Source organism: Carassius gibelio, chromosome B15 (assembly GCF_023724105.1).
Source record: "Carassius gibelio isolate Cgi1373 ecotype wild population from Czech Republic chromosome B15, carGib1.2-hapl.c, whole genome shotgun sequence".
Classification (NCBI taxonomy): Eukaryota; Metazoa; Chordata; class Actinopteri; order Cypriniformes; family Cyprinidae; genus Carassius; species Carassius gibelio.
In genome coordinates, this window is record NC_068410.1 from 28,068,614 (window position 1) to 28,092,939 (window position 24,326).

Genomic DNA, 24,326 nt, shown 5'->3' on the forward strand with positions numbered 1-24,326 from the left:
GCACCTAAACGAGTTAGAGACCTCACCCACCTCTACATAAAGACGGAAACTGTGCCGATGCCACCAAATGCCAGTGTCTTTCTGTGGGCTTGACCTGCACAGGGTTTTGCTCTTGCCCTGACTGTCCAAATATGACCCACTTTGTCACTGATGACAATGTGGATGAGTGGTGTGTTGCAGTTGTAACATCATGGGGGGTTGACCCCAAAATGTTTCAAGAGGGTCTGGCTGCAGGCTTGTACTTGCACTCTCAGACTTGCACACTCAGACATTTGCACTTCCGCTAGTGACATCACGTGCAGTCTTTATTTTTTATTTTGTTTATTTTTTTTATTACTTTTGCGTTTGAATTTCCCAACATTTTATAAAGCCAGGTGGTGAAGACAAGAAAAAAGAAACTAAATTACAATGTCACTTGCAATTGCTACTACACTAACTCTTCGCTACCTGTGACGTCACTTGCAATCAACACAAATTTTGCATGTTGCCAATGGAGACAAGACACTGTGGTGGTGATTAAATTATTAAAACTAATTTAGTACTATAACGTACAGGGTCCTGCAAGAAAAAGACAAGATCGACAAATCCATGGCCAGAACACCAGAATATGAACATTTGCACAAAGTCTCTAGCTATGCGTAGAAAAAAAACACTTAACATGGCTTAATATATTAAGATGCTATTAAAATATCAAATTAAATGTACAGTTCATTAATATAAGGAATATGTATATAGTATTTTCCTCACATACCGCAAAATGTGCCATAATGGACATAGATGAGAAAGGCCAAACTCAAGCTTCTCTACTTTATTAACATACATAATATGTACAGGCAAGTAGGTGAGCCCAGAATAAACGCAACACGCAAAGTTTCACATTAAGCATTTTTCCATATAGAATAAACTGTCTACAACTTGTTTATATCACTGTCTTTGTCCATTAACCTACATTATGTGTTTTATTTATAATGATTTTCTAAAGGAGGAAAACGTTTAATGTACAATTTAACGCACTGCGTTCTGTACTTGTCTGCTTGCCTGTACGGAATTGATCCTTTTAAAATCACTTAATGCATAATGCCCGTTCATATTTGCTGGTCTGTATATACTTAGAGTCAAAAACAAGACATATAGGCTAGGCTAGGCCTACTAAATTTTCTTTATCATCTTAGTCTGTTATTAGGCCACATTAAGCGTTATGTTGTATGGGAGGACAAAGTTTGCACATTGTGTTCATAGCCATCTGCGTGCCTTGTAGTACATTGAATAATAACTATATATCGAATTTGGTCTTTTAATTGAACTTAATGTGTCTGAATACATTATGCCACATTAAGTGTTAGTTTTTTTCTACAGGAGGAAAACGCTTAACGAAAGACTTTGTGCATTGCGTTCATATTCTGCTGTTCTGTGGCCAAGGTCACAGGTCACTGTCTTTTTCTTGCAGGACCCCCCTGTACGTTATAGTACTAAATTAGTTTTAATCGTTTAATCACAACCACAGCGTCTTGTCTCCACTGGCAACATGCAAGATTTGTGTTGATTGCAAGTGAAGTCACAGGTAGCGGAGAGTGCAAGTAGCGATTGCAATTGACATTGTAATTTAGTTTATTTTTTCTTGTCTTCGCCACATGGCAACTGTTATAAAATGTTGGGAAATTCAAACAAAAAGTTATCAATAAATAGAACAAAATAAAAAATAAAGACTGCAAGTGACGTCGCTAGCAGAAGCAGTGTCTGAGAGTGCAAGTGCAAGTCTGCAGCCAGACCCTTCTCCAATGGTTACCAAAAGCAGTTCATGCTCCAAATGGTTGCTGCTAGAAAATCAACTAAACAGCCTGAGAAGACAGGGCTCATTTCCCCGAAGAGTGTTTGTTTCTTTAGTTAGATTGCCATTTGTTTTATTTAAGACAGTAATTTAAGTTGTATTGTGTGAAGTTAAGTTATAGTTTTATTAAAAAGCTCATTAAGTTAAAACTCCTGGTCTCCTGTTTGTGCTATGGCAAGGTGTTATCTTTCGATTTCAATCTTTGTTTCCATATAGTACAAGGTGCCATATTAAATATTTTTTGATGTCTCTTATATTTGAATTTCTCAACATTCTTCTCACCACTGATAATGAATGGGTTTGGACTCAATTATGTCAGTGTTCCATTTTCATTCATTTTGGACACCTCATACATTGAGTGACAGAACACTTCTCTTTTATTATATATTTACATATTTGGTATTGCTGGATTCAGCACAACCCCACCTTTCCAACAAGCCATCATATGTGTTTCTATGATAATGCCAGGCAAAGCAAGCACAAAGTAAATGAAAACATTCTGCATAGATATTAAATTTGTGCATGTCCGCTTATTTTAGATGTGTGTTTACATGTGTCTATTTATTCCATACATCAAGATATTCACATCCAGTCTTTTCTAGTAGTTAAATCAACTTCCTGACTACAAACATGTCAAGTTTCAAAGCTCTCAGAGCTTGTGTGATTGATCTGCATTAGTTTATATGCCTTAACTCCCATACGGACAGGCTATATTTTAGTCCTTTATTGGTTTTGTGGTGTATAACAATATCTGTTAATTTAACAATCTTAGCAGTAAAATATTTTTAGCCAAGAATCCATTTCATATATGGGAGACCTTAGAGATGAGGAAAAACATTGTTGGGTTTAGTTCTACCTCCGGTAGGGGTATCTCGAAAATTCAGGGGCATTGTCACTAGCCTATAAGGTATTGTGGGCATTATCATAATGTGAACAGATTACAGGAGCAGCTTCATGCCCCACTAATGAGTGTGTGAGCTCAGGATATTAATTATAAACACCACATACATGGTTAGTGGTACCTGCCATTACCAAATGATGTTAGATTATATTGGAATAAGATTTAACATAAACATTAAAAAAGGATGTGCTGCACATTATTCCAAAGAAAGCATAAAGTAATTTACAATCTTTTATCAAATGTAACAACTAACATGGGAGCATCCAATCAAAGTCCCAACCTACTTTAATTCCATTGAGTGTCTTGTTTTACTCTGAAAAATGTCAGATTTGGAAGCATAATTGGCTGAAAATGCCATTTCATAATAACTTTTGATAACCATCATTATGCAAATGGTGTGTAAAAAGTTCTTGTTTGAAGAATGGTTGTAGCAGTGCTAATGAGCAGATACCTAAATCCTCACAACAGCTAATTCTGACACATCTGTGGAGAGAGATTTAATGTACTGTAGTGTGTAATATATAATAATAGTGTGTATGATTAACATAAAAACTAAAATGTTGATAAAAGTACTTGGTTACTAATGTAACCTAGGCTTCCTGAGATACAGGAACAAGTACTGCATCTGCTAAGACGCTATGGGGAAAAACTCCTTTTTGTCTGAATACTGAAGCCTTTTCAATAATGCAGTGTAACTAAAGTGAATTAAAAACGAGACAATGGGTCGGTAGCAGAGCTGCACAAGCCTATGGTGATGAAGCCCACCAGAAGCAGAGACTTTCCAAATGTATAATCAATGCTATTGTGCTAGCCTACTCTTCTTTGGGCCTACAGTGCCCCATGGGAGTAAGTGCCCACTTAACTCCCATGGGGAGTTGAGACACTGTTTTCCAAATGAATGTTGTTCAGTGCTTTGGCGCAATGTATTTTGTTTAAAGCACTATATAAATAAAGGTGATTGATTGATTGATTGATTAACAAGAGGTGTCACCTCTTTCTAGGCTTGGTGGCGAGCATGATTTCACCAAGTACAATATGTTCCTGGATCAACATCCTTGTTTAAGGGTAGGGATTTGGTTAAGTCTGTATTTTTGGACAAAAATGTTGATCCAGGTTTATGAGAAGATGTTGATCCAGGAACATGTCTTACTTGGCAAAATCACTGCGACGGGGCTTGGTCTAGCGGTGTGTCCATTCCAAAGTTTTTCGGCAGCGGCTGGCTGGGCCTCGCCATCCACATTTAACAGGTTCTATAATCTGGATGTCCTGGCATTACAGGCCCGGATCCTTTCTGCATAACGGGCTCACTTTTGCTATATGGTAAAGCCAGTGCTTCAGGGATTTGCCTTCATTACTGTACGCTCTTGGCCCTCACTGAGTTCTGAGGCTGTATGAAAATATCTTGGAACGATTACTCAAGGCCGGGCCGACCTCTGTTTGGCCCTATTGCCTCCTGCGGGACTTCGCAGCAAAATACTTGTTCACGCTTGTCTCCGTTTAGTGCTTAAGGCAAGTTTTAGTCATTCCTCTACCACAGCATGATGGAATTGTACTGGTTCCCCATAGCATCTTAACTAACCCAGTACAAATGAAGTATTGATAGGGATCGTACCCATGTAACCTTGCTTCCATGAGATATGGGAACAAGTACTGCGTTGCTAGCTCTGCTATGGAGCTGCATGACTCAAGATCCTCAGGTTACTTCAACTGAAGCGACAACTATGGTGAAATGCCCACATATATATACAAATGCCCCACCCATTCTAGTGGGCTTCATTGCCATTGGCTCATGCATCTCCGCTGCTGACCCATTGGATAGTTTTTAATTTACTGCATGAACCAATGGCTGTAAAGTTACACTGCATTATTAAAAAGGCTTCAGTAGTCTGAAAAAAAGGAGTTAACCATAGCATTTTAGCAGACACAGTATGAGTGAAGTATCGATAGGGTACAGATCAAATAAGCAATGATTCCTCTTTGTTGCCTTTTCAACACAATATGTCAATGAGTGATATTTCATCAGAACATATATTGTATTCTATATTTCTAGCATACATTAATGTAATGATCAAGCTTTGAAACAAAAAAGGCAATATATAGATATAAATCATGAATATTATTGCAATTCACAATAAATATGTAAAAATAAAAATGATGAATATATTTTTTGATAATTTACATGAAGTCTGTATACATATATAATGTTTAATATTAGTTTTAATACACTATGTAATTGTATATAATTACGTAAGCAATTAATACATTTTATAACACGACTCTGAAATACTTTATTATGGAGTGGTCAAATATTTTTAGATAATGATTACTAAACTATATTTATTTATTTTTTTTATTATAACAATTTTTAGATTTATTTTTGGAGGTTTTGCCTTTTTTTGATAGGACAGTAGTAAGACAGAAAGCAAATTGGTAGTGGGATTGGGATCAAGAAAGGTCTGTGATCCAAGACTCGAACATGGGTTCGCCCAAAGCTTAACAGAAGTGCATGTCGACACGCTGCCAAAAAGGCTATTTGTGCCGACAAATTATTTAATTTTTTAAGTCTTAAATGTAACTAAATATAATTTTAATCAAATAAGCATTTGTGTTTTAATGCACCATAATATTTAAAGTATAGTACTGACATATGTATTTCAGGGCATAGTAATATTAATATGCTATATATGCAGACTTCATCAAGTGTCTGTTGTACATCTAAACCAAAACTTAATTTTACAATATCAATTCAAGAGAAAGAAGAAGAAAACAAGCACACTTGTAATATTCACAACAGTGGACATAAAATACACACACAATAACTGGTCCTTTCATGTAATATACTCTCTAGTTGTTTTTTAGAGAGAAGAGGAAGTACTGCCAAAAGTCATGTCTCTTTGAAAAGTGCATGCTCGTTTTAATCACACAAAAGGCAATATGAGCATTTTGAGTCTATAATGAGTCAGAGTTGCATTAATGGAGAAAAGCCGTCATGCCATTGACTGCAAAGCCAGTCTCCACTGAGTCTAAGGGATCTGTCCTGCTGTGGTTCAGGCTGTAGTTGAGGTCAGTTCTTCTAGTATGGGTATTGCTTTTGTTTCTTCCCTGCAAAACAGGCGAGCCAGGTGCACAGCAACAGGGCCGAGATGGCGCCAGCCCCAGTGCAGTAGTACGCCCAGCCGATTTGACAAGAGCCTGAAGACAAGTAATAAAGAAAGAGCACTGACATAAATGCATAAACAGTACATGAACTTCTGAAAGCTTCAATTGTCAATGAATGAAGGGATCATATGTATGATAGATTAAGTTTATGAAGAAATGGTATGTGATAGATGTTTTTTTACTTCGCTTATGGAAAACAATGTTGTGAAATTTGGCACACTGATTAGGAACATTGTAAACAGGGGGGTTCAGTCCACATAAGCTACAAATGTACTGAATAACCAGAGAAATTTTAACTCATCTGGGAAAATGAGTTCAGGGAGTGGCTAATTAACATTAATAAATTCCCATGTCATTTGAGGTGCAACATAGCTTAAATAATAAAATGTTCCGAATACACATGTAACTGCCATAACATATTTGTCACTCTTTTTCTTAAAATCTGTGCCACTTATGGAGAGATTAGGGTGTGTATCCACATCAGCTTTGGCTCCTACACTCTGTTAATATAAATTGTCATTGTTTCACATTCTCATTGGTTTGTTGGCATGTGGGCGATTTCATGTGTAAGAAAATCTTTTAGCATATTGTTCACCCAAGCAGAAACATGCTTTTGCTGACTAAAATAATGTAGTGTTGCACTTTAACTGTATTTTCATGTTTTATCAAGCAAAGCTAATTTTAAAAGTATTTTGAAGACATTCAACTTTTTTTGGCATAGAAAAGGTAGGTACACATTACTCATAGCACATAGGCACTCAGCATACCTGTCACAGTGTGGTGAGGGAGAGAAATATGTAAATTAAGATAATTATACATAGTCTTTAATGATCCACATAGGGGTAATCCATAAGAGAGAAAGCAAAAACAAATTTACACATTGACAAGACCGGACAACAAAACAATGAACAGAATGCAACTTATAAGGGGAATGTTAATGAGGGTAATTGAGAAAACACACCTGAAAATAATGACACAATCAATACGAGACAGAAGCTAGGTCACACAGAGCACATGGGGAATGAAAACACTCCTGTAGTATGGTGTATGTTTGTCTGGTTACTGAAGCCTTTTAGTCTGAGGCATGACGCCTTTTCATTTAATGACTGAGGTCTGAGGATGTCCTAAAACAGGGATAGGTCAACTCCGGTCCTGGAGGGCCACTATCCTGCAGAGTTTAGCTCCAACCCTAATTAAACACACCTGAACAAGGCAATCAGTGTTTTCGGGATTACTAGATAGATACAAACATCCTAGTAACATCCTTCAAATGAGTACTCCGAAGGATGTAGACCCTGAATTTGGACACAGTTACAGGCAGGTGAGTTTTTATGAGGGCTGAAGCTAAACTCTGCCGGATAGTGGCCCTCCAGGACCGAAGTTGCCTATCCCTGTTGTAAAATGTACACTTGTGGCGTGACAAAACCAAGTTAAACAGTTTACTTTTCACTGATTCTTAAAATTTCTAAAATCTCCTAATATACTCCTACGAATTAATGATCCTAAAGTATAATAGGTTTTTTACCAGTTAGTTTAGACACAAGAATTTGCTCCTGTTTCCTCGGCACATGCTGTGTTAAGTTAATTAGTGTTATTTTAGTAGCACTGATGTACATACTACTATATATTTTTGTTAATGTTTTCTTATTTGTTTTCATTTTATTTTTAGTAAAAGATTTAGGATTTTTATTTAATTTTTTTGTAATAATAGTAATTATTATTATTGTTATTATTATTATTTAATTATCATTAATATATATATTTTTTAGGTTTAAGTTTTTAGATTTCGTTTATTTAGTTATTTTTTAACCTTAGGATCCTGAGTCATGCAGATCCATAGCAGGGCCAGCAATGCAGTATTATGCATTAATCCCCGTATCTCATGGAACCAAGGTTACGTTAGTACGTTCCCTATCGATACTTACCATGCTATGGTAGAGGAACTTAAAAAAGAGGAAGTTAAAAATGTTGCCTTGGCAACTTAGCAACTAACCATAAATAACTGCTTTTCAATCAGACCCCTTAAAACTTTCAGCATGATTACTCCAGTCTTCAGTGTTACATGATCCTTCAGAAATCATTCTACTGATTGTCGTGTCGCATTGCACAGCATCCACAGCAGGGAAAATCACTGGGTTCTGTTTGCTTTTTTGTCAAATTGCGCCGCTCGCGTCTGGTGTAGACACGTTGTTTTGGTATTTGTGAATCTTAAGTATATTCATAATCTTCTTTACGTTTACATGAAACTGGAAGTCCTTTCACACACTTGTAACTTTCATGCTTAGAGCAAAACCATGCATCATTATTTTTCAGGTGCATCTCAATAAATTAGAATTTCATAGAAAAGTTCATTTATTTCAGTAATTCAACTCAAATTGTGAAACTCGTTTATTAAATAAATTCAGTGCACACAGACTTAAACGTACAGTATGGGATTTTTGGCCACCAGGGGTCACTCAATCAAAATAATAACATAAGACGCACTTTGATGACCTCGGGAAAGAGCGTAAGGCTCATGGGAGTTGTTGTTCATTGGAATCCCACAAATAGGATCCTCACATAAGTCCCTGTTTTGTCCAGATGTTGCAGGAAGAAGTGCAATCCCATGTTGATTGCATCATCCACGGACCTGTTTGCTCGGTAAGCAAACTGGAGGGGGTCCAGTAAGGGTAAGGGTAATGGGTGATGGGGGTTTCAAATCTGCAATAAAACTCATTCAGGTCGTTAGCAAGTCGTTGATTAGCCTCAGTGCAAGGGGATGGTGTCTTGTAGTTTGTGATGGCTCTTAGACCTCTCCACACTAAAGTTGAGTCGTTGGAAGTAAACTGGTCTTCCAACTTTTTAGCGTAGGTATTTTTAGCCGCTTTGATCTCTTTGTTCAGTGTGTTCCTGGCCTGATTGTACAAGACCCTGTCCCCATTTCTGTAGGCATCCTCTTTGGCCTGACGAAGATGTCTGAGTTTTACTGTAAACCATGGCTTATCATTGTTGAATGTTAAATAAGTCCTGGTAGGAATGCATATATCCTCACAGAAACTAATATAGGATGTTACGGTCTCTGTGAGTTCGTCCAGATCGGTGGTAGCAGCTTCAAAAACACTCCAATCAGTGAGCTCAAAACAAGATTGTAAATCCTGCTCTGTTTCACTGGTCCATCTCTTCACAGTCCTTACTACAGGTTTAGCAGATTTAAGTTTTTGCTTGTAGGACGGTATAAGATTAACCAGACACTGATCAGAACGTCCCAAAGCTGCTCGTGGAACAGAGTGATATGCATCCTTTATTGTGGTGTAACAGTGATCCAATATATTACTGTCTCTGGTGGGACATTTAACATGCTGTCTGTATTTTGGCAGTTCACGGGAGAGATTGGCTTTGTTAAAGTCCCCAAGAATGATTAAAACAGAGTCCGGGTGTTGTTGTTCTGTGTCTGTGATCTGATCAGCGAGTTTCTGTAAAGCTGAGTTCACGTGCGCTTGCGGAGGGATGTAAACACTGACCAGAATGAACGAGTGAAACTCCCGCGGTGAATAGAAAGGCTTGCAGTTGACAAACTGCATTTCTAGATCAGGACAGCACATCTTCTTTAACACAGTTACATCTGTACACCACGGTTCATTGATGTAAAAGCATGTCCCGCCGCCGCGCGATTTCCCAGTTGATTCTGATTCGCGATCTGCTCTGAACAGCTGAAAGCCCGGCAGATGGAGCATGCTGTCCTGTATGGCGTCATTCAGCCAGGTTTCCGTGAAACACAGAGTAGCAGAGTGAGAGAAATCCTTATTTGTCCGAGAGAGCAGAAGCAGTTCGTCTGTTTTGTTGGGTAGAGAGCGGAGATTTGCGAGATGGATGCTAGGCAACGGCGTTCGAAATCCGCGCTTCCTGAGTCTGACGAGCGCTCCCGCTCGCTTCCCCCTTCTGCGCGTCCTGAAGCGCTTGATCAGCGCCGCCGCTCCTCCGATAACAACGTTCAGTAAAACGTCTGAATAATTTAAATCCGGTAAAAGATCTTGTGGTGTGTTCTGCCGAATGTTCAGCAGTTCATCCCTGGTGAAACTGATCGTGTTTGTTAAACCTAAAACAGGAAAAACGAACAAAAACAGCACAAACACTGGAGAGCCAAGCACTGAAGCAGCCATCTGCGGCGCCAATCAAGTACAACATAAATATAATATTACAAAAATAACAAATTACGTACAAAAAGACCCAATGCACACGTGGACTCAAACTAAGTTACATGCTAATCAGAATGTGCAACTTCTGTTGTGGATGTGAACTTGGCTCTTCCCACAACAACCAGTTGAAACACGGAAACCAAACCGAAAAATTAATACAATTTTATTATAATAGTGTTCTCATTATAATGTTATAATAATCATTATAATGTTATATAAAATTCAAGGCATTGATGTTTGCCTATAAAAACCACCACTGGCTCTGCACCCATTTACCTAAATGTATTACTTCAGACTTATGTGCCCTGTAGAAGCTTGCGTTCTGCAAGTGCACTTTGCATGAGTGTGCCATCCCAAAGAAGCACAAAGTCACTTTTACAGACTTTTAAATAAAATGTTCCCTCCTGGTGGAATGACCTGCCCATCTCAATCCGAGCAGTCCTTAGCCAACTTCAAGAATCTGCTTAAAACCCATCTCTTCCATCTTTATTTAACCCTCTATCTTTAGCACTAACTATTCTAATTCTACTCTATTCTATATAAAAAAATCCACTTTTCTTATCTTTTTGTTTTCTATCTATTTAATTTTCATTTATAACACAATTATAAAAAAAGACCTCTAACAATAGCTTGCTAGATTCTTTTTCTATTCTATCTGTTTTCTTTTTATTTATTATATTATTTAAAAGCTCTTGCTATGTGTACTGCGCTCAAGCTAATGGAGACTTGTTATAGCACTTATATATCATTGCTCTTTTGTTGTTTTTGATTGCTTCCATTGTCCTCATATGTAAGACTCTTTGGATAAAAGCATCTGCTAAATGACTAAATGTAATGCAATGTAATATATATATACTGTGACATGCGTCCCGAGCGCTCGTCAGCGTCGCCCTGGCAACACACTGGAATCACCGGCACGAGCTCATCACGGGCTGAGCGGCCGCACCTGCAGCTCATCAAGCGGCGCCTACTTAGGCAGAGGAGGAAGACAGAGTGGGGAGGAATGTCTCCCAACAAAGACGCTAACCCTTACCTCCTCTGTTTCAGAGAGCAGCGTGTGACCGTCAGCCCCACCGAGGAGAGCACAGCACGGGATCCACCACTCAGGACACAGCGAGCACGAGGGACTTGAAGCGCCACGGAGAACACCGCCTTCACCAAGAGCACTAATCACTTAATAAATCCACCCTTCGGGGACTTTTTCTGTCCATCGGTTGTCGTGTAGTTCCTCACCCCGCCACACTGGTGGAGAATGCGGGCAAGAGTGTGAGGTGGACACCGACAACCGACCCCTAAGGAGACGCCGAACGTGAGCTCGCCGCCCTCCGCGCCGCCGCCCACCGCACACCGCTGCCTGACCCCCGTGTCCAAGCCGTCCAGCTGATGCCACGAATGACGTCGCATTACGACGTGGAGATGTACCTTCGGATGTTTGAGGCCACCGCAGTCCGGGAGGCGTGGCCAGAGGACGAGTGGGCCCGACTCCTCGCGCCGCTGCTGACCGGGGAAGCGCAGCGGGCGTATTTCACCATGACGGCCGAGAGAAGCCAGCACTATGGAGAGGTGAAAAAGGAGATCCTGAGCCGAGTAGGCCTTTCCCCAATCTGTGCGGCGCAGCAGTTCCATGACTGGGAATATCGAGCTCGACAGCCCGCTCGCGCCCAGGCGGCCGAACTATCCCGGTTGGCCCAACATTGGCTGTTGACCGGGGGTCCCTCCGCACACCAGGTAGCTGAGCGTGTGGTGATCGACCGACCCCGCCACATTCCAGAGGCTCATGGATGTCCTGCTGAGGCCCCATATGGCCTACGCCGCGGCCTACATCGACGACGTGGTCATCCATTCAGAGACCTGGGGGGAACATTTAGAGCGGCTCCGGAGGGTGCTGCTGGACCTCCGCCGGGCGGGGCTCACCGCCAACCCCCGGAAATGTCACCTGGCTCTCTCCGAAGCCAAGTACCTGGGCTTCTGCGTGGGACGTGGCCTCATCCGCCCCCAGGAAAAGAAGGTGACAGCTATCCTCTCGGCACCGCGGCCCTCTACCAAGACCCAGGTACGAGCCTTTTTGGGGTTGGCAGGATACTACCGATGCTTTATCCCTAACTTCTCCTCCTTAGCCTCTTCCCTGACAGATCTGACCAGGAAGGGGCAACCGGAGAAGATAGCCTGGAGTCCAGAAGCGGAAGAGGCGTTCCAGCAGGTGAAGTCAGCCCTCACCACGGAGCCAGTCCTGCGAGCCCCCGACTTCAACTGCCCCTTCCTGGTGGAAACCGACGCCTTGGACACCGGGTTCGGAGCCGTTCTCTCCCAGGTCCAGGACGGCGAGGAACACCCGGTGATCTTTATTAGCCGGAAGCTGACCCCGACCGAACAACGGTATGCCGCCGTGGAGAAGGAAGCACTGGCCGTCAAGTGGGCAGTCCTGGAGCTCCGCTATTACCTCCTCGGACGCCGGTTCACCCTGCTGACAGATCATGCGCCACTGCAGTGGATGGCCCGCGCAAAGGACACCAACCCCAGGGTAACCCGCTGGTTCCTTGCGCTCCAGGACTTCCACTTCACCATACAACATCGGGCGGGGACGGCCAACGCCAACGCGGACGGTCTCTCCAGGATAGGGGCAGCTTTCGCAGGTCTGTCAGGCTCCACTCCCCACCCTCCCCATATCTCCCCATTGTACCGCAGGCGCAGGTCGACGCTTAGGGGGGGGGAGTGTGACATGCGTCCCGAGCGCTCGTCAGCGTCGCCCTGGCAACAAACTGGAATCACCGGCACGAGCTCATCACGGGCTGAGCGGCCGCACCTGCAGCTCATCAAGCGGCGCCTACTTAGGCAGAGGAGGAAGACAGAGTGGGGAGGAATGTCTCCCAACAAAGACGCTAACCCTTACCTCCTCTGTTTCAGAGAGCAGCGTGTGACCGTCAGCCCCACCAAGGAGAGCACAGCACGGGATCCACCACTCAGGACACAGCGAGCACGAGGGACTTGAAGCGCCACGGAGAACACCGCCTTCACCAAGAGCACTAATCACTTAATAAATCCACCCTTCGGGGACTTTTTCTGTCCATCGGTTGTCATGTAGTTCCTCACCCCGCCACAATACACACCATATTTTTCGGACTATAGGTCGCAATTGAGTATAAGTCGCATCAGTCAAAAAATCATCATGACGAGGAAAAAAAACATTACCAGCTACAGCCGCAAGAGGGCGCTCTATGTCTTCAGTGTAGTCTACAGGAGCACTGAGCAGCATAGAGCGCCCTCTCGCGGCTGTAGCTGGTAATGTTTTCTGTTAGTTAATTTATGTCATGGTTGGTAAACCGTGATCTCTGGGTTTTGCACTTTGTGCTGAAGTCTGTGTGTTTCTCGTCTGCACTGATTATTTTTTGGGCGTCTCCGTTAATAGTCATCAGGAGCAGCTGTCACTCATTACACTCTCCCTATATATTGGCTTGTCTCACGTCTTGTGTTTGTGAGAACGTGTTTCATGTCTGATCTCTGTCTCTTGCTTCTGTGTTGTTCTGCGTTGGATGTCCGTGTCTTCCCTCAGAACCTCATCCACTCTTCCCACCTCCACAAGCAGTCACGCCCTTCTGGACTCTGGAGCCGAAGGTAATTTCATCGACTCACTCCTTGCACGTCACCTGAACATTCCTGTCCTGCCTGTGTCTCTTCCCATCCATGTCACCTCACTTAACGGCCAGGAACTGCCTCACCTTACACACTACACAGAACCCATCACTCTGCTCACTTCTGGCAATCATTGTGAAACCATATCCTTTTTCCTCATGGACTCCCCTGTAGCTCCCATTGTTTTAGGTCACCCCTGGTTAATGAAACATAATCCACGAGTGGATTGGGGTTCCAACACAGTCACATTGTGGAGTGAAAGTTGTCATGAGTCTTGTCTGGTTTCTGCTTGTCCTGTTGTCCCTGTTTCTGTCTTTCAGAAGGAGAACATGGTATTGTGAAACGTGCCCAAAGAGTATCTGGACCTGAAGGAGGTGTTTAGTAAGTCCCGTGCTGTTTATCTTCCTCCACATCGTCCCTACGACTGTGCCATAGATTTAGTGCCAGGTAAGTCTCCGCCTAAAGGCAAATTATACTCTCTTTCTATTCCTGAGAGGGAGGCCATGGAGAAATACATTTCTGATTCCTTAGCATCTGGGTTCATCCGCCCTTCCTCTTCTCCAGCGGGGGCGGGATTCTTTTTTGTGGGTAAGAAGGATGGTTCTCTGCGACCTTGTATTGATTACTGAGAGCTGAACAACATTACAATAAAGAATACTTATCCATTAGCACTCATGTCTTCAGCTTTCGAGAGGTTACAGGGAGCATCCGTATTCACAAAATTGGATTTACGTAATGCTTATCATTTGGTCCGCATCAGGAAGGGGGATGACTGGAAAACCGCCTTTAATACCCCTAGAGGGCACTTTGAATACTTGGTGATGCCTTTTGGGCTCTCCAACTCGCCAGGGGTTTTCCAAGCACTCGTTAATGACGTGTTGAGAGATATGGTAGATCAGTTTATATATGTTTACCTGGATGACATACTGATTTTTTTCTTCGCCTCTCCAGGAACACGTTCAACACGTCAGACGAGTGCTCCAGAGGTTACTTGAGAATGGGCTTTTTTATCAAGGCGGAGAAATGCGTATTCCATGCACAGTCTGTTCCCTTCCTAGGGTATATTGTCTCATCCGAGGGAATACGTATGAACCCTGACAAGGTTAAGGCTGTGATAGATTGGCCATCTCCAGATTCCCATAAGGCCCTACAGTGGTTTCTGGGGTTCGCCAATTTCTATCGACGTTTCATTCGCAATATCAGCCAACTAGCCTCACCTCTGACAGCCTTGACCTCTCCCAGTACTCCATTCAGGTGGTCAGACGCAGCTGAGACTGCGTTCACTAACCTCAAAAGCCACTTCATTTTGACTGCCAACCTTGTGGCCCCTGATCCCACACGACAGTTAGTGGTGGAGGTCAATGCATCAGAGGTGGAGGTAGGAGCAGTATTGTCCCAACTTGCTGTCTCGGACGATAAGGTACATCCTTGCACATTTTTTTCACATTGATTATCTCCTGCTGAACGCAATTATAACATTGGTAACAGAGAGTTGTTGACCCATCAATTTAGCTTTAGAGGAGTGGCATCACTGGCTGGAAGGCTCAGGGATACCTTTCATTGTTTGGACCGATCATAAGAATTTAGAATAGATTAGAACTGCCAAAAGACTCAATTCCAGACAGGCTCTGTGGGCACCTTTTTTCCGGTCGCTTTGATTTTATTTAACTGTACCGCTCGGGTTCCAAAAATGTTAAACCCGATTCTTTATCACGTCTTTTGTCCAGAGGTGCAGCCGCACCTGGACCAGAGCCCGCGAGACTCTGCTCCGGATGAGAGAGCAAACTAAGGCCCTTCCCCCAGTCGTCACAATTTCTCTTGGTTCATGTCAAATTAATTTTGATAAATAAGTCGCACCTGACTATAAGTCGCAGGACCAGCCAAACTATGAAAAAAACTGTGACTTATAGTCCGGAAAATACGATATATATATATATATATATATATATATATATATATATATATATATATATATACTACAAACATAAAATTATATAGATTTATTTTGTCCTCACATTCTTTCTTGTAACACCTCCCTCTCTGTGACACACAGCTGACTTAAAGGCTCATTATGCAGCTCATTATGCAGGCCTTTGTCTTCTCAGGTATAAATCACATTGATATTCATGATAGTTGACGCCTACTCGCATATGACTTTTACCAACAAAAAGTGTCTTAGAAAATGTAAATCAATATATTGTTTTCTGTGAGTGAGTAAATAAGATGATTTTCACATAATTTAGAAAGAAAAATTCTAGACTACAAGCTCCAGTTCTCAAAACCCGGGAACTATTGTTCTTTATGTGTTTTATGGCCTTATTCAAGTGTTTTAAAATATTTCGTTTTTCACTAACCACGCATAACATTTCTTTTCTCAAAAATACAATCATGTACATACATGCATTTCACATATTATTATAGCCCAGTTTGTGTTGATTACAGTGAGATTAGACTTTACCCATTTAGATATTTATAAGAAACTGAAAAAAAGCACAAATATCAGGGCATGACAAAACTTCTCCAGGCCCCAAAAATACCCTTAGACTCCAGAGGTTTAATGTTGTAAGCTGCTGTTTGAGCTGCGTGCGCTGAGCTAAAGATGATCAACAGCAAACTGAAGCACTCTATTAACCTTCATATCTTAATCAAATGCATTCTATATGAGAAAAATCTGATTTATATGCATAGAATTAAAAATGGTCTCTCCGTTTTGTACACTAGGCCAGGGGTTCCCAAACTTTATCATGACAAGGCCCCCATAATACCACTAGGTTCTGGCCAAGGCCCCCCTTTTGCATGATGTGTTATTGAACCCATCAACAATACCTACTACTGCAAATGTAAATAAATAAACAAATAAAACATCTGGGTGAACATCCATTGACATTTATTAGTGTTGTAATAACAACATTTGTATGTCAGATCATCATATATGGTCATTTCAATATCTTCAAATCTGGAACAGTAATTTCATCATTCAACATTGTATCTGTGTGTGTCAGTGAATGGAAAAAGACAGATCTTAAAGAGAGAGAGTGTGTGTGTGTGTGTGGGGGGGGGGTGTGAGTGGATGTTGTCAGATCATCATATATGGTGATTTCAATATCTTAAAATCTGGAACAGTAATTTCATCATTCAACATTGTATCTGTGTGTGTCAGTCAGTGAATGGAAAAAGAAAGATCTTAAAGAGAGAGTGTGTGTGTGTGTGTCTGTATGTGTGTGCGTGCGTGTGCGTGCATGCTTGCGTGTGTGTGTCAATGGGAGTGCTTGGCCTGGTTGCAACATTCAACACTGAGAGAGAGAGAGGATATTAATGGGACGGATGGGCCTGGTGGCTTCTACATAGTTTGTCCAGCCTGGGCTTTATGTCTGTCAGTGCAACACGCATGTCACTCTCCACATTTAGACGTGCTCTGTGTTTTGTTTTAAGTACTTTTAAATTTGAAAAACCAGACTCACACAAATAAGTGGTTGCAAAAGGAAAAAGGAATTTCAGAGCACTCTCAGCTAGGATGGGAAAGTCCTTTTTTACATACATCCAGTAGTTAGAGAGAGAAAGAGTCTCAAATTTCATTTTTAAATCCCATGACGAAGTCATCTCAATCAGCTCCTCTTGTGATTTTAAGTCCAGACAAGAGCCTACATCAGGGGCAAATGGGTTCCTTACCCAGTTTAGATGGGTGCTGTCAATGTGAAATATTCTCTGAAATATCCCTGGAGGTGCTCCAGGTGTGATTGTATCAGTGAAGAAATGGTGTCCAACTCACCACCAGATGACAGCAGCTCTTGGTGTAAAAGTGGGAACATTTATGTAATTCCCTCCTTGAGCTTGTTTGACCACAGCATAATCTTCAGGGAAAAAGCACGCACTTTGTCTTGCATATACACTATGTATGTGTCACGCCCTTGCATGCTTTGGTTAAGCACATTCAGATGACAAAAAATGTCAGCCATTTATGCAAGTTTGAGAATCCAGGCTTCATTTGTAAAATGGTCAGCCAGCTGATGTTTCTCAGACAAGAGAAACTCTGCAACCTCCCTCCGCAAATCATACACACGGTTCAAAACTGCCCCTCGTGACAGCCAGCGTATGTTTGAGTGAAGAAGCAATCCATCAAAACGGGCTCCCATTTCTTTACACAGAATAGTAAAAAGTCTGTGTTTCAAAGGGCGTGCTTTAATGAAGTTTACTACGTGTATTACGTCCTGTAGTACCTGGTTAAGCTCATCATCCAACCGTTTAGCCACCAGTGCTTCTCGATGGACCATACAGTGCGTGAACGCCGCATTCGGGGCCTTCTATTTGATGAGAACTGTCACCCCACTGTTCTTCCCAGTCATAGTCGCGGCCCCGTCAGAACACACACCCACGCACCGAGACCAGTCAAGTCAATTTTAATTAATATATTCGTCCAGCACTTGAAAAATCTCTTTCCCAGTGGTTCTACTTTCAAGTGCTTTACAAAACAGTATTTCCTCAATGAACATTTATTGGGAAATGAATCTTATATACACAAGCAACTCGGCAGCGTTTGCCACATCTGTACTTTCATCTAGCTGCAGCGCAAAATATTCGATAGCTCTCACCTGGTCCAACAGTTGAGCAGACACATCCTCAGCCATGTCTCCAATACGTCTGCTCACAGTGTTATCAGAGAGTGGTACAGCGTCAATTTTCTTGGCAGCATCCTCACCCAGTAACTCTTTAACAATGTCTTTAGTAGCTGGTAGTATCAAATCCTCTCCAATTGTGTGCGGCTTCTTAGCTCGCGCAATGTGAAAGGAAGCCAAAAACGATGCCCTCAATGCTCTCTCAGGGACAGTAGCTTGCCGCACGAATGTTGCTGACTGCCTGTTCAAATGTTCTTCCTTTCTTTTAAAAAAGTCATTTGGTTTTTCGGCCTCTGCTGGATGCTTCTGGTTCAGGTGACGTTGAAGTTTTGATGGTTTTAAGCATTCGTTGGAGAGTATATCGAAGCAGAGAACGCATTTGGGGCACTCGTGTCCATTCTTGTGTGTGACGCAGGTAAATCCATACTTAATGTATGCTGCCTCATACCTACGAGTCTTAATCGGCCAGGAGTTCGTTTTCTGATTTTTTTTTATCTGAGGTTTCGATTGCTGGCTCGTCAGGTTTTTTCCTTTTTAAAAATCTATCCATTTTGATAGAGGTTTGACAGAGTTAGCCAGCTAAGTAAATAAATAGCTTAATAGCTGAGCACTGGCGGTTGTTACCAAGGCCACACTGACAGATTACGTGTACCAGCCAATCAGAAAGATTAGCATTAAAATTTAATGTTCAGATATCAACAAATTATTTGCCGCGGCCCCCACTTTGAAAACCACTGCACTAGGCTACAAAATAATGGGAAAGTCTCCTGATCTGACAGTTGTCCAGAAGACTATCATTGACAACATTTTAAAAGGAGGCTAAGCCACAAACATTCATTGCCAAAGAAGCTGGCTGTTCACAGAGTGCTGTATCCAAGAATGTTAACAGAAAGTTGAGTGGAAGGAAAAACTGTGGGGAAAAAAAGATGCACAACCAAACGAGAGAATTGCAGCCTTATGAGAATTGGCAAGCAAATTCAATTTGTTTGAGTGAACTTCACAAGTAATGGACAGAGGTTGAGGTCAAGGCATCAAGAGCCACCACACACAAATGTGTCAAGGAATTTGGCTACAGTTGTCGCATTCCTCTTGTTAAGCCACTCCTGAACCACGGACAACTTCAGAGGTGTCATACCTGGGGACGAGAAGAGAAGAAAAAGGAGAAGAAGCAGTGGACTGTTGCCCAGTGGTCCAAAGTCCTCTTTTCAGATGAGAGCAAGTTTTGTATTTCATTTGGAAACCAAGGTCCTAGAATCTGGAGGAAGAGTGGAAGCTCATAGCCCAAGTTGCTTGTGCAGTGTTAAGTTTCCACAGTCTGTGATGATTTGGTGTGCAATGTCATCTGCTGATGTTGGTCCATTGTGTTTTTTGAAAACCAAAGTCACCTCACACGTTTACCAAGAAATTTTGGAGCACTTCATGCTTCCTTCTGCTGACCAGCTTTTTGAAGATTATGATTTCATTTTCCAGCAGGATTTGGCACCTGCCCACACTACCAAAAGCACCAAAAGTTGGTTAAATTACCATGGTGTTGGTGTGCTTGACTGGCAAGCAAACTCAACAGACCTGAACCTCATATAGAATCTATAGGGTATTGTCAAGAGGAAAATGAGAAACAAAAGACCAAAAAATGCAGAAGAGCTGAAAGCCAATGTTAAAGAATCCTGGGCTTCCATACTACCTCAGCAGTGCCACAAACTGATCACCCCCATGCCATGCCAAATTGAGGCAGTAATTAAAGCAAAAGGAGCCCCTACCAAGTATTGAGTACATTTATAGTAAATTAACATACTTTTCAGAAAGCCAACAATTCACTGAAAAAATTCACTTTTATTGGTCTTATAAAGTATTCAAATTTGTTAAGATTGGTGGGTTTTTGTTAAAATGTGAGCCAAAATCATCACAATTGAAAGAACCAAACACTTAAACTACTTCAGTCTGTGTGTATTTAATTTATTTAATACACAAGTTTCACAATTTGAGTTGAATTACTGAAATAAATAAACTTTTCCACGACATTCTAATTTATTGAGATGCATCTGTAGTTCTCAGATTAGATTAGATTAGATTAGATTCAACTTTATTGTCATTATGCAGAGTATAAGTACAGAGTATATACTTGTATATATATAAATAGGAATGCAATGTAGGGATTGTATGTACATTATGAACAGAGCAATGTAGGATTATATATACATTATAAACAGCAGCAACATAAGGACAGTGGCAATAAAACAGTTGGATGAGTGTGCAAATGTATTGTTAAACAATGTATTCTGTGCAATGATATTTTTATAGAAATAGTTTGTATAAATGTATTTTGTCCTCACATTTTCTTGTAACTCTTCCCTCTCAGTCACTAGAGGTCTTCACGGGTCCAAAAATTCTTGCCCGAACCCGACAGAGACCCGTAATGTACTACACCGAACCGACCCGGACCCGTCTATTATTTCAAAAGCTGGACCCGGACCCATGTAGATCCGAGAAATGCCTACCCGGACCCGACCCGGACCCGTATATTACTTGAAATCTGGACCCGAACCCGCCGGGAAGACACAGACCCGCCTGGACCCGACGTTGACATAATATTCCACCTTAAATTGCTATTACAAGTCAATAAACCTGTTGCGAAAAATACAGCTTTTTGTCTTACCTAATTTAAAGAGCCGTGGTCTCTCTTCCTTGTACCTGACTGCCTGTGATGCATTACAATCCTCCGTCAAGAAAGTTATTCATGTTATTCCTCTCGTTATTCCAAGTCCAAGCTCATTATTTCAGCTTCAAAAGTCCACTTGATGTCACGGTGACGGATGACAAATGCTACTGTGCACATGTACATTCTGACTCGAGTTAATTCGCATAATAACTTACACTGTTTGCCTTTTGAACTATAATAACGATCGCTCGTGCAATGCCATGGCCGCTGACATTATTTATTTACCATCATCTGATCTCTGTCTGTGCTCTCTGCTCAGCATCGAGTCTGAATCTGAACCACTAAAACTTTAAGATTAAACGGTTCATTTATAATATTATAAAAATGGGAGAAAATGTAAAACGCGGTTTGGCGGTCGAAGTGTCCCTCAGTGCTTGCCATAGAAACATGACTGCACATGCGTGCTAGCTTTATCAACCTAAAATGCCTTAACGCAATTTGAGCGTAATAGAAAACATTCATGTGACAGTTCACCTCAGATTGTGTTGCTGATTTGAAATATATTAAACATGAGTGTGTCAAGTCTGCAAGCATTACCGTGTGTGCACTTGTATTAACTCTTGAGTCTGCGAGCGAGAGAGAGAGAGAGAGATCACTTTTTTGGCTCACTCTTTTCTTTTCCTAATTTTACAAGTTGCAAGTTACAAGAAACACAAGCAGTCTTTGATAACGGCCGGATGTTCTCCGAGTCCGATGACTCCGATCGGTGATCGCACGGGTATTACACACAATGTTAAACAGACCCGGGACCCGAGGTAATAGATTCGGACCCGACCCGGACCCGGCTGATGATTTAAAATATAGACCCGAACCTGTACAGGTCCCGGGTCGGGTCCGGGGTCGACGGGTCTCGGGTGCACTGTGAAGACCTCTATCAGTCACACACCTGACTGAATGGCTCATTATGCAGCTCATTATGCGGGCCTTTTTCTTCGCAGGTGTAAATCACAATGATATTCATGATAGCTGGATAGTCCCCAGCAACAATAAAGGCTTCTTCTGGGTGCAAATTTTGTAATTTGCTAATAGCAGCCCAAAATTCTTTCATAGCCACATTAGAATTAGTGTCCATCGGTACATAAACTGCAGCAGCAACAATGCAAGTAAACTCACGTGGTAGATAGAATGACCTGCACTTTATAATCAGGAACTCCAGATCAGTAGAGCAGTAGGTATCAACAATAACAGTCTTGTGTACCATGATTTGTTTACATAAAGACATACTCCACCACCCTTGTTTCGAAAGGATGATCTAAAACTATGTTGGAACACTTTGTTGTTGTCCAAAAGTCACTGTTTACTATAGATGTAGTTTCCATAACTGAATCGAGCGAACACAAAGGAAATAACCAGGTAAATGAACACTATTTTCCGAAATCTGGTAAGATGCTAAGCCTTGCGATGTGTTCATGCCGCCATCTTGGTCTATATCACATGTCACATGCTGTGGCAGCCACTTTCTGTCCATGTACTTCGGATTTGTGCACTCAGAAAATGCTATATCAGAAGTTTTAACTAATATGGTTTAAAACGCATGATTTCAGAGGGGTAAACATGATAATCAGAACCAAAAAAGATGTCTTTGGCAGGTCTGAGCTGTAAAGACACAGCTCTATTCTGGAAAAGGGGGCAGGGAGCAGCAACTCATTTGCATTTAAAGTTTGTGCCTCAACTCAAAATAGGCATTTTCAAAATGATAAGATAAATGATCTGTAGGGTATTTTGACCTGAAACTTTACAGACATATTCTGGGGACACCAAAGACTTACATTACATAATTAAAAAATGGGGCATAATATTTCACCTAAAACATAATTTAATTCTTTAATGTTTTATGGAACTGTTTTGTTATTGTGTAACTGTGGTGCTTTATTTTATATTACATTTAAAATTAATATATTTAAAATCTACTAAACTGCTACTTCATCATTACAAAAGTGTAATTACAAATAAAACTAAAACAAGACATACAAGTAAAATGCATTACAGTACATTTTCATTTATTATAAATGATTGTCGGTATACATTTTAACCATATTTAACCAAAGACAAATAATTATGAAATTACATAAAAATATGTACTGCTGAATTACATAAAAATATTTTCATTGTCTGAAAATGTCACATTCAGTTTGCATTTAAGTACTATTCTTTTAAAAGTGTTCAGTTTTAAAAGTATGCTGGAAAGTGTACTTTTTATTTTAATTTTTTTATTGTTTAATGCTGTCACTGTGTAATTAATGCAGATGTTTGAAGATGTATGAAAACTTCAGAATGTAGGTGACATGAGGATGTACCAAGTTCAAACTGATCTGAGCTGTTGTTGCATGTCTGCCGGACCTCCTCACTGTCCCACCCTAGAGGATACAGAGCACATCCTGAACCGATGAGCAGACCTATAAAAACAGAAAGAGAACAAGACATGAATAACGTTGATCATGTACTGTATTATAGATTCAACACATGCGAAATGTTTTAGCTGTGTTTTATAAGAATAAGATTCCCAACCCTAAGTATTTTAACTATTTATTTTGTCTGTGTATGTGTGTGTGTGTGTTTAACTCAAATCACACAGTTTGTGTTATAAACATGAATGATATATCAAATCTGGCCTGTGCTTATATTTTTATATTTTATTTTTTAAGTAATCAGATAAATGCCATATAAAGGGATATGCTCATCAACCACCTTCAGTGCTGGGGTTTACAATCAGCTTCCAAAGGGCTGTCTGCAACAATGATTGCTGAAGTGAGAACTCCCTCTACCACACACTTCTATGCTTATAAATGGAAAGTCTTTGAGAGCTGGTGCACCTTAACAGAGAAGGACACAGTTGTTTGCTCAATTCCAGTTATCTTGTCCTTCTTACAGGAGTGCTCAAAGTGGGCATGGCCAAACAAACCATCTGGTAATCAGATTTCTATGTGGTACGAGATGGCTTAACCCTCCTCACCCATCTACTATCCCCACTTGGGGCATAGCTTTGGTTCTAAAAGCTTTGGCATGTCCTCCCTCATCACTCCCTTCTAGAATCCTGTTCATACAGCTAAGCTAGTCTTATGGTACATGTTGTAATCACCTGCTTTGTTATCATGCTGTGCTTCGCTGACTCTTTTTGAGTCACTTTGGATGAATCACTATATCAGTGTTGTTAAATCAAGAACAGTTGCAATCAGATCAGTTCAATTTGCAAATGGATTATTCAATGTTAATTTTTAACTGTTTCAACAGGTTCATGAAAAATAATCAGTTCTTTCACAAATTGGAGAGGGTCTCATAGGAGGTGGTGATTTTTTCTGCTCAA

At 41.1% G+C, this 24,326-nt stretch overlaps 1 protein-coding gene across 3 annotated transcripts in view; it reads right to left on the reverse strand.

Annotated features, from left to right (window-relative positions):
- Positions 1-2,187: 2,187 nt before the first annotated feature.
- The window catches only part of LOC127972580 (LHFPL tetraspan subfamily member 6 protein), a 144,871-nt gene continuing 122,732 nt past the window's right edge, over positions 2,188-24,326 (reverse strand). For 2 of the 3 annotated variants that reach the window (XM_052576203.1, XM_052576204.1), the window contains exons 3-4: positions 23,320-23,418; positions 2,188-5,921 (exon numbers count right to left, since the gene is read on the reverse strand). In XM_052576203.1, coding sequence (XP_052432163.1) covers positions 5,803-5,921; positions 23,320-23,418 — 218 coding nt within the window. In that variant the 3' untranslated portion in view covers positions 2,188-5,802. Of the gene's footprint in view, positions 5,922-23,017; positions 23,419-24,326 lie in introns of those variants that run through there. The other variant, XM_052576205.1, reaches the window with a different exon arrangement.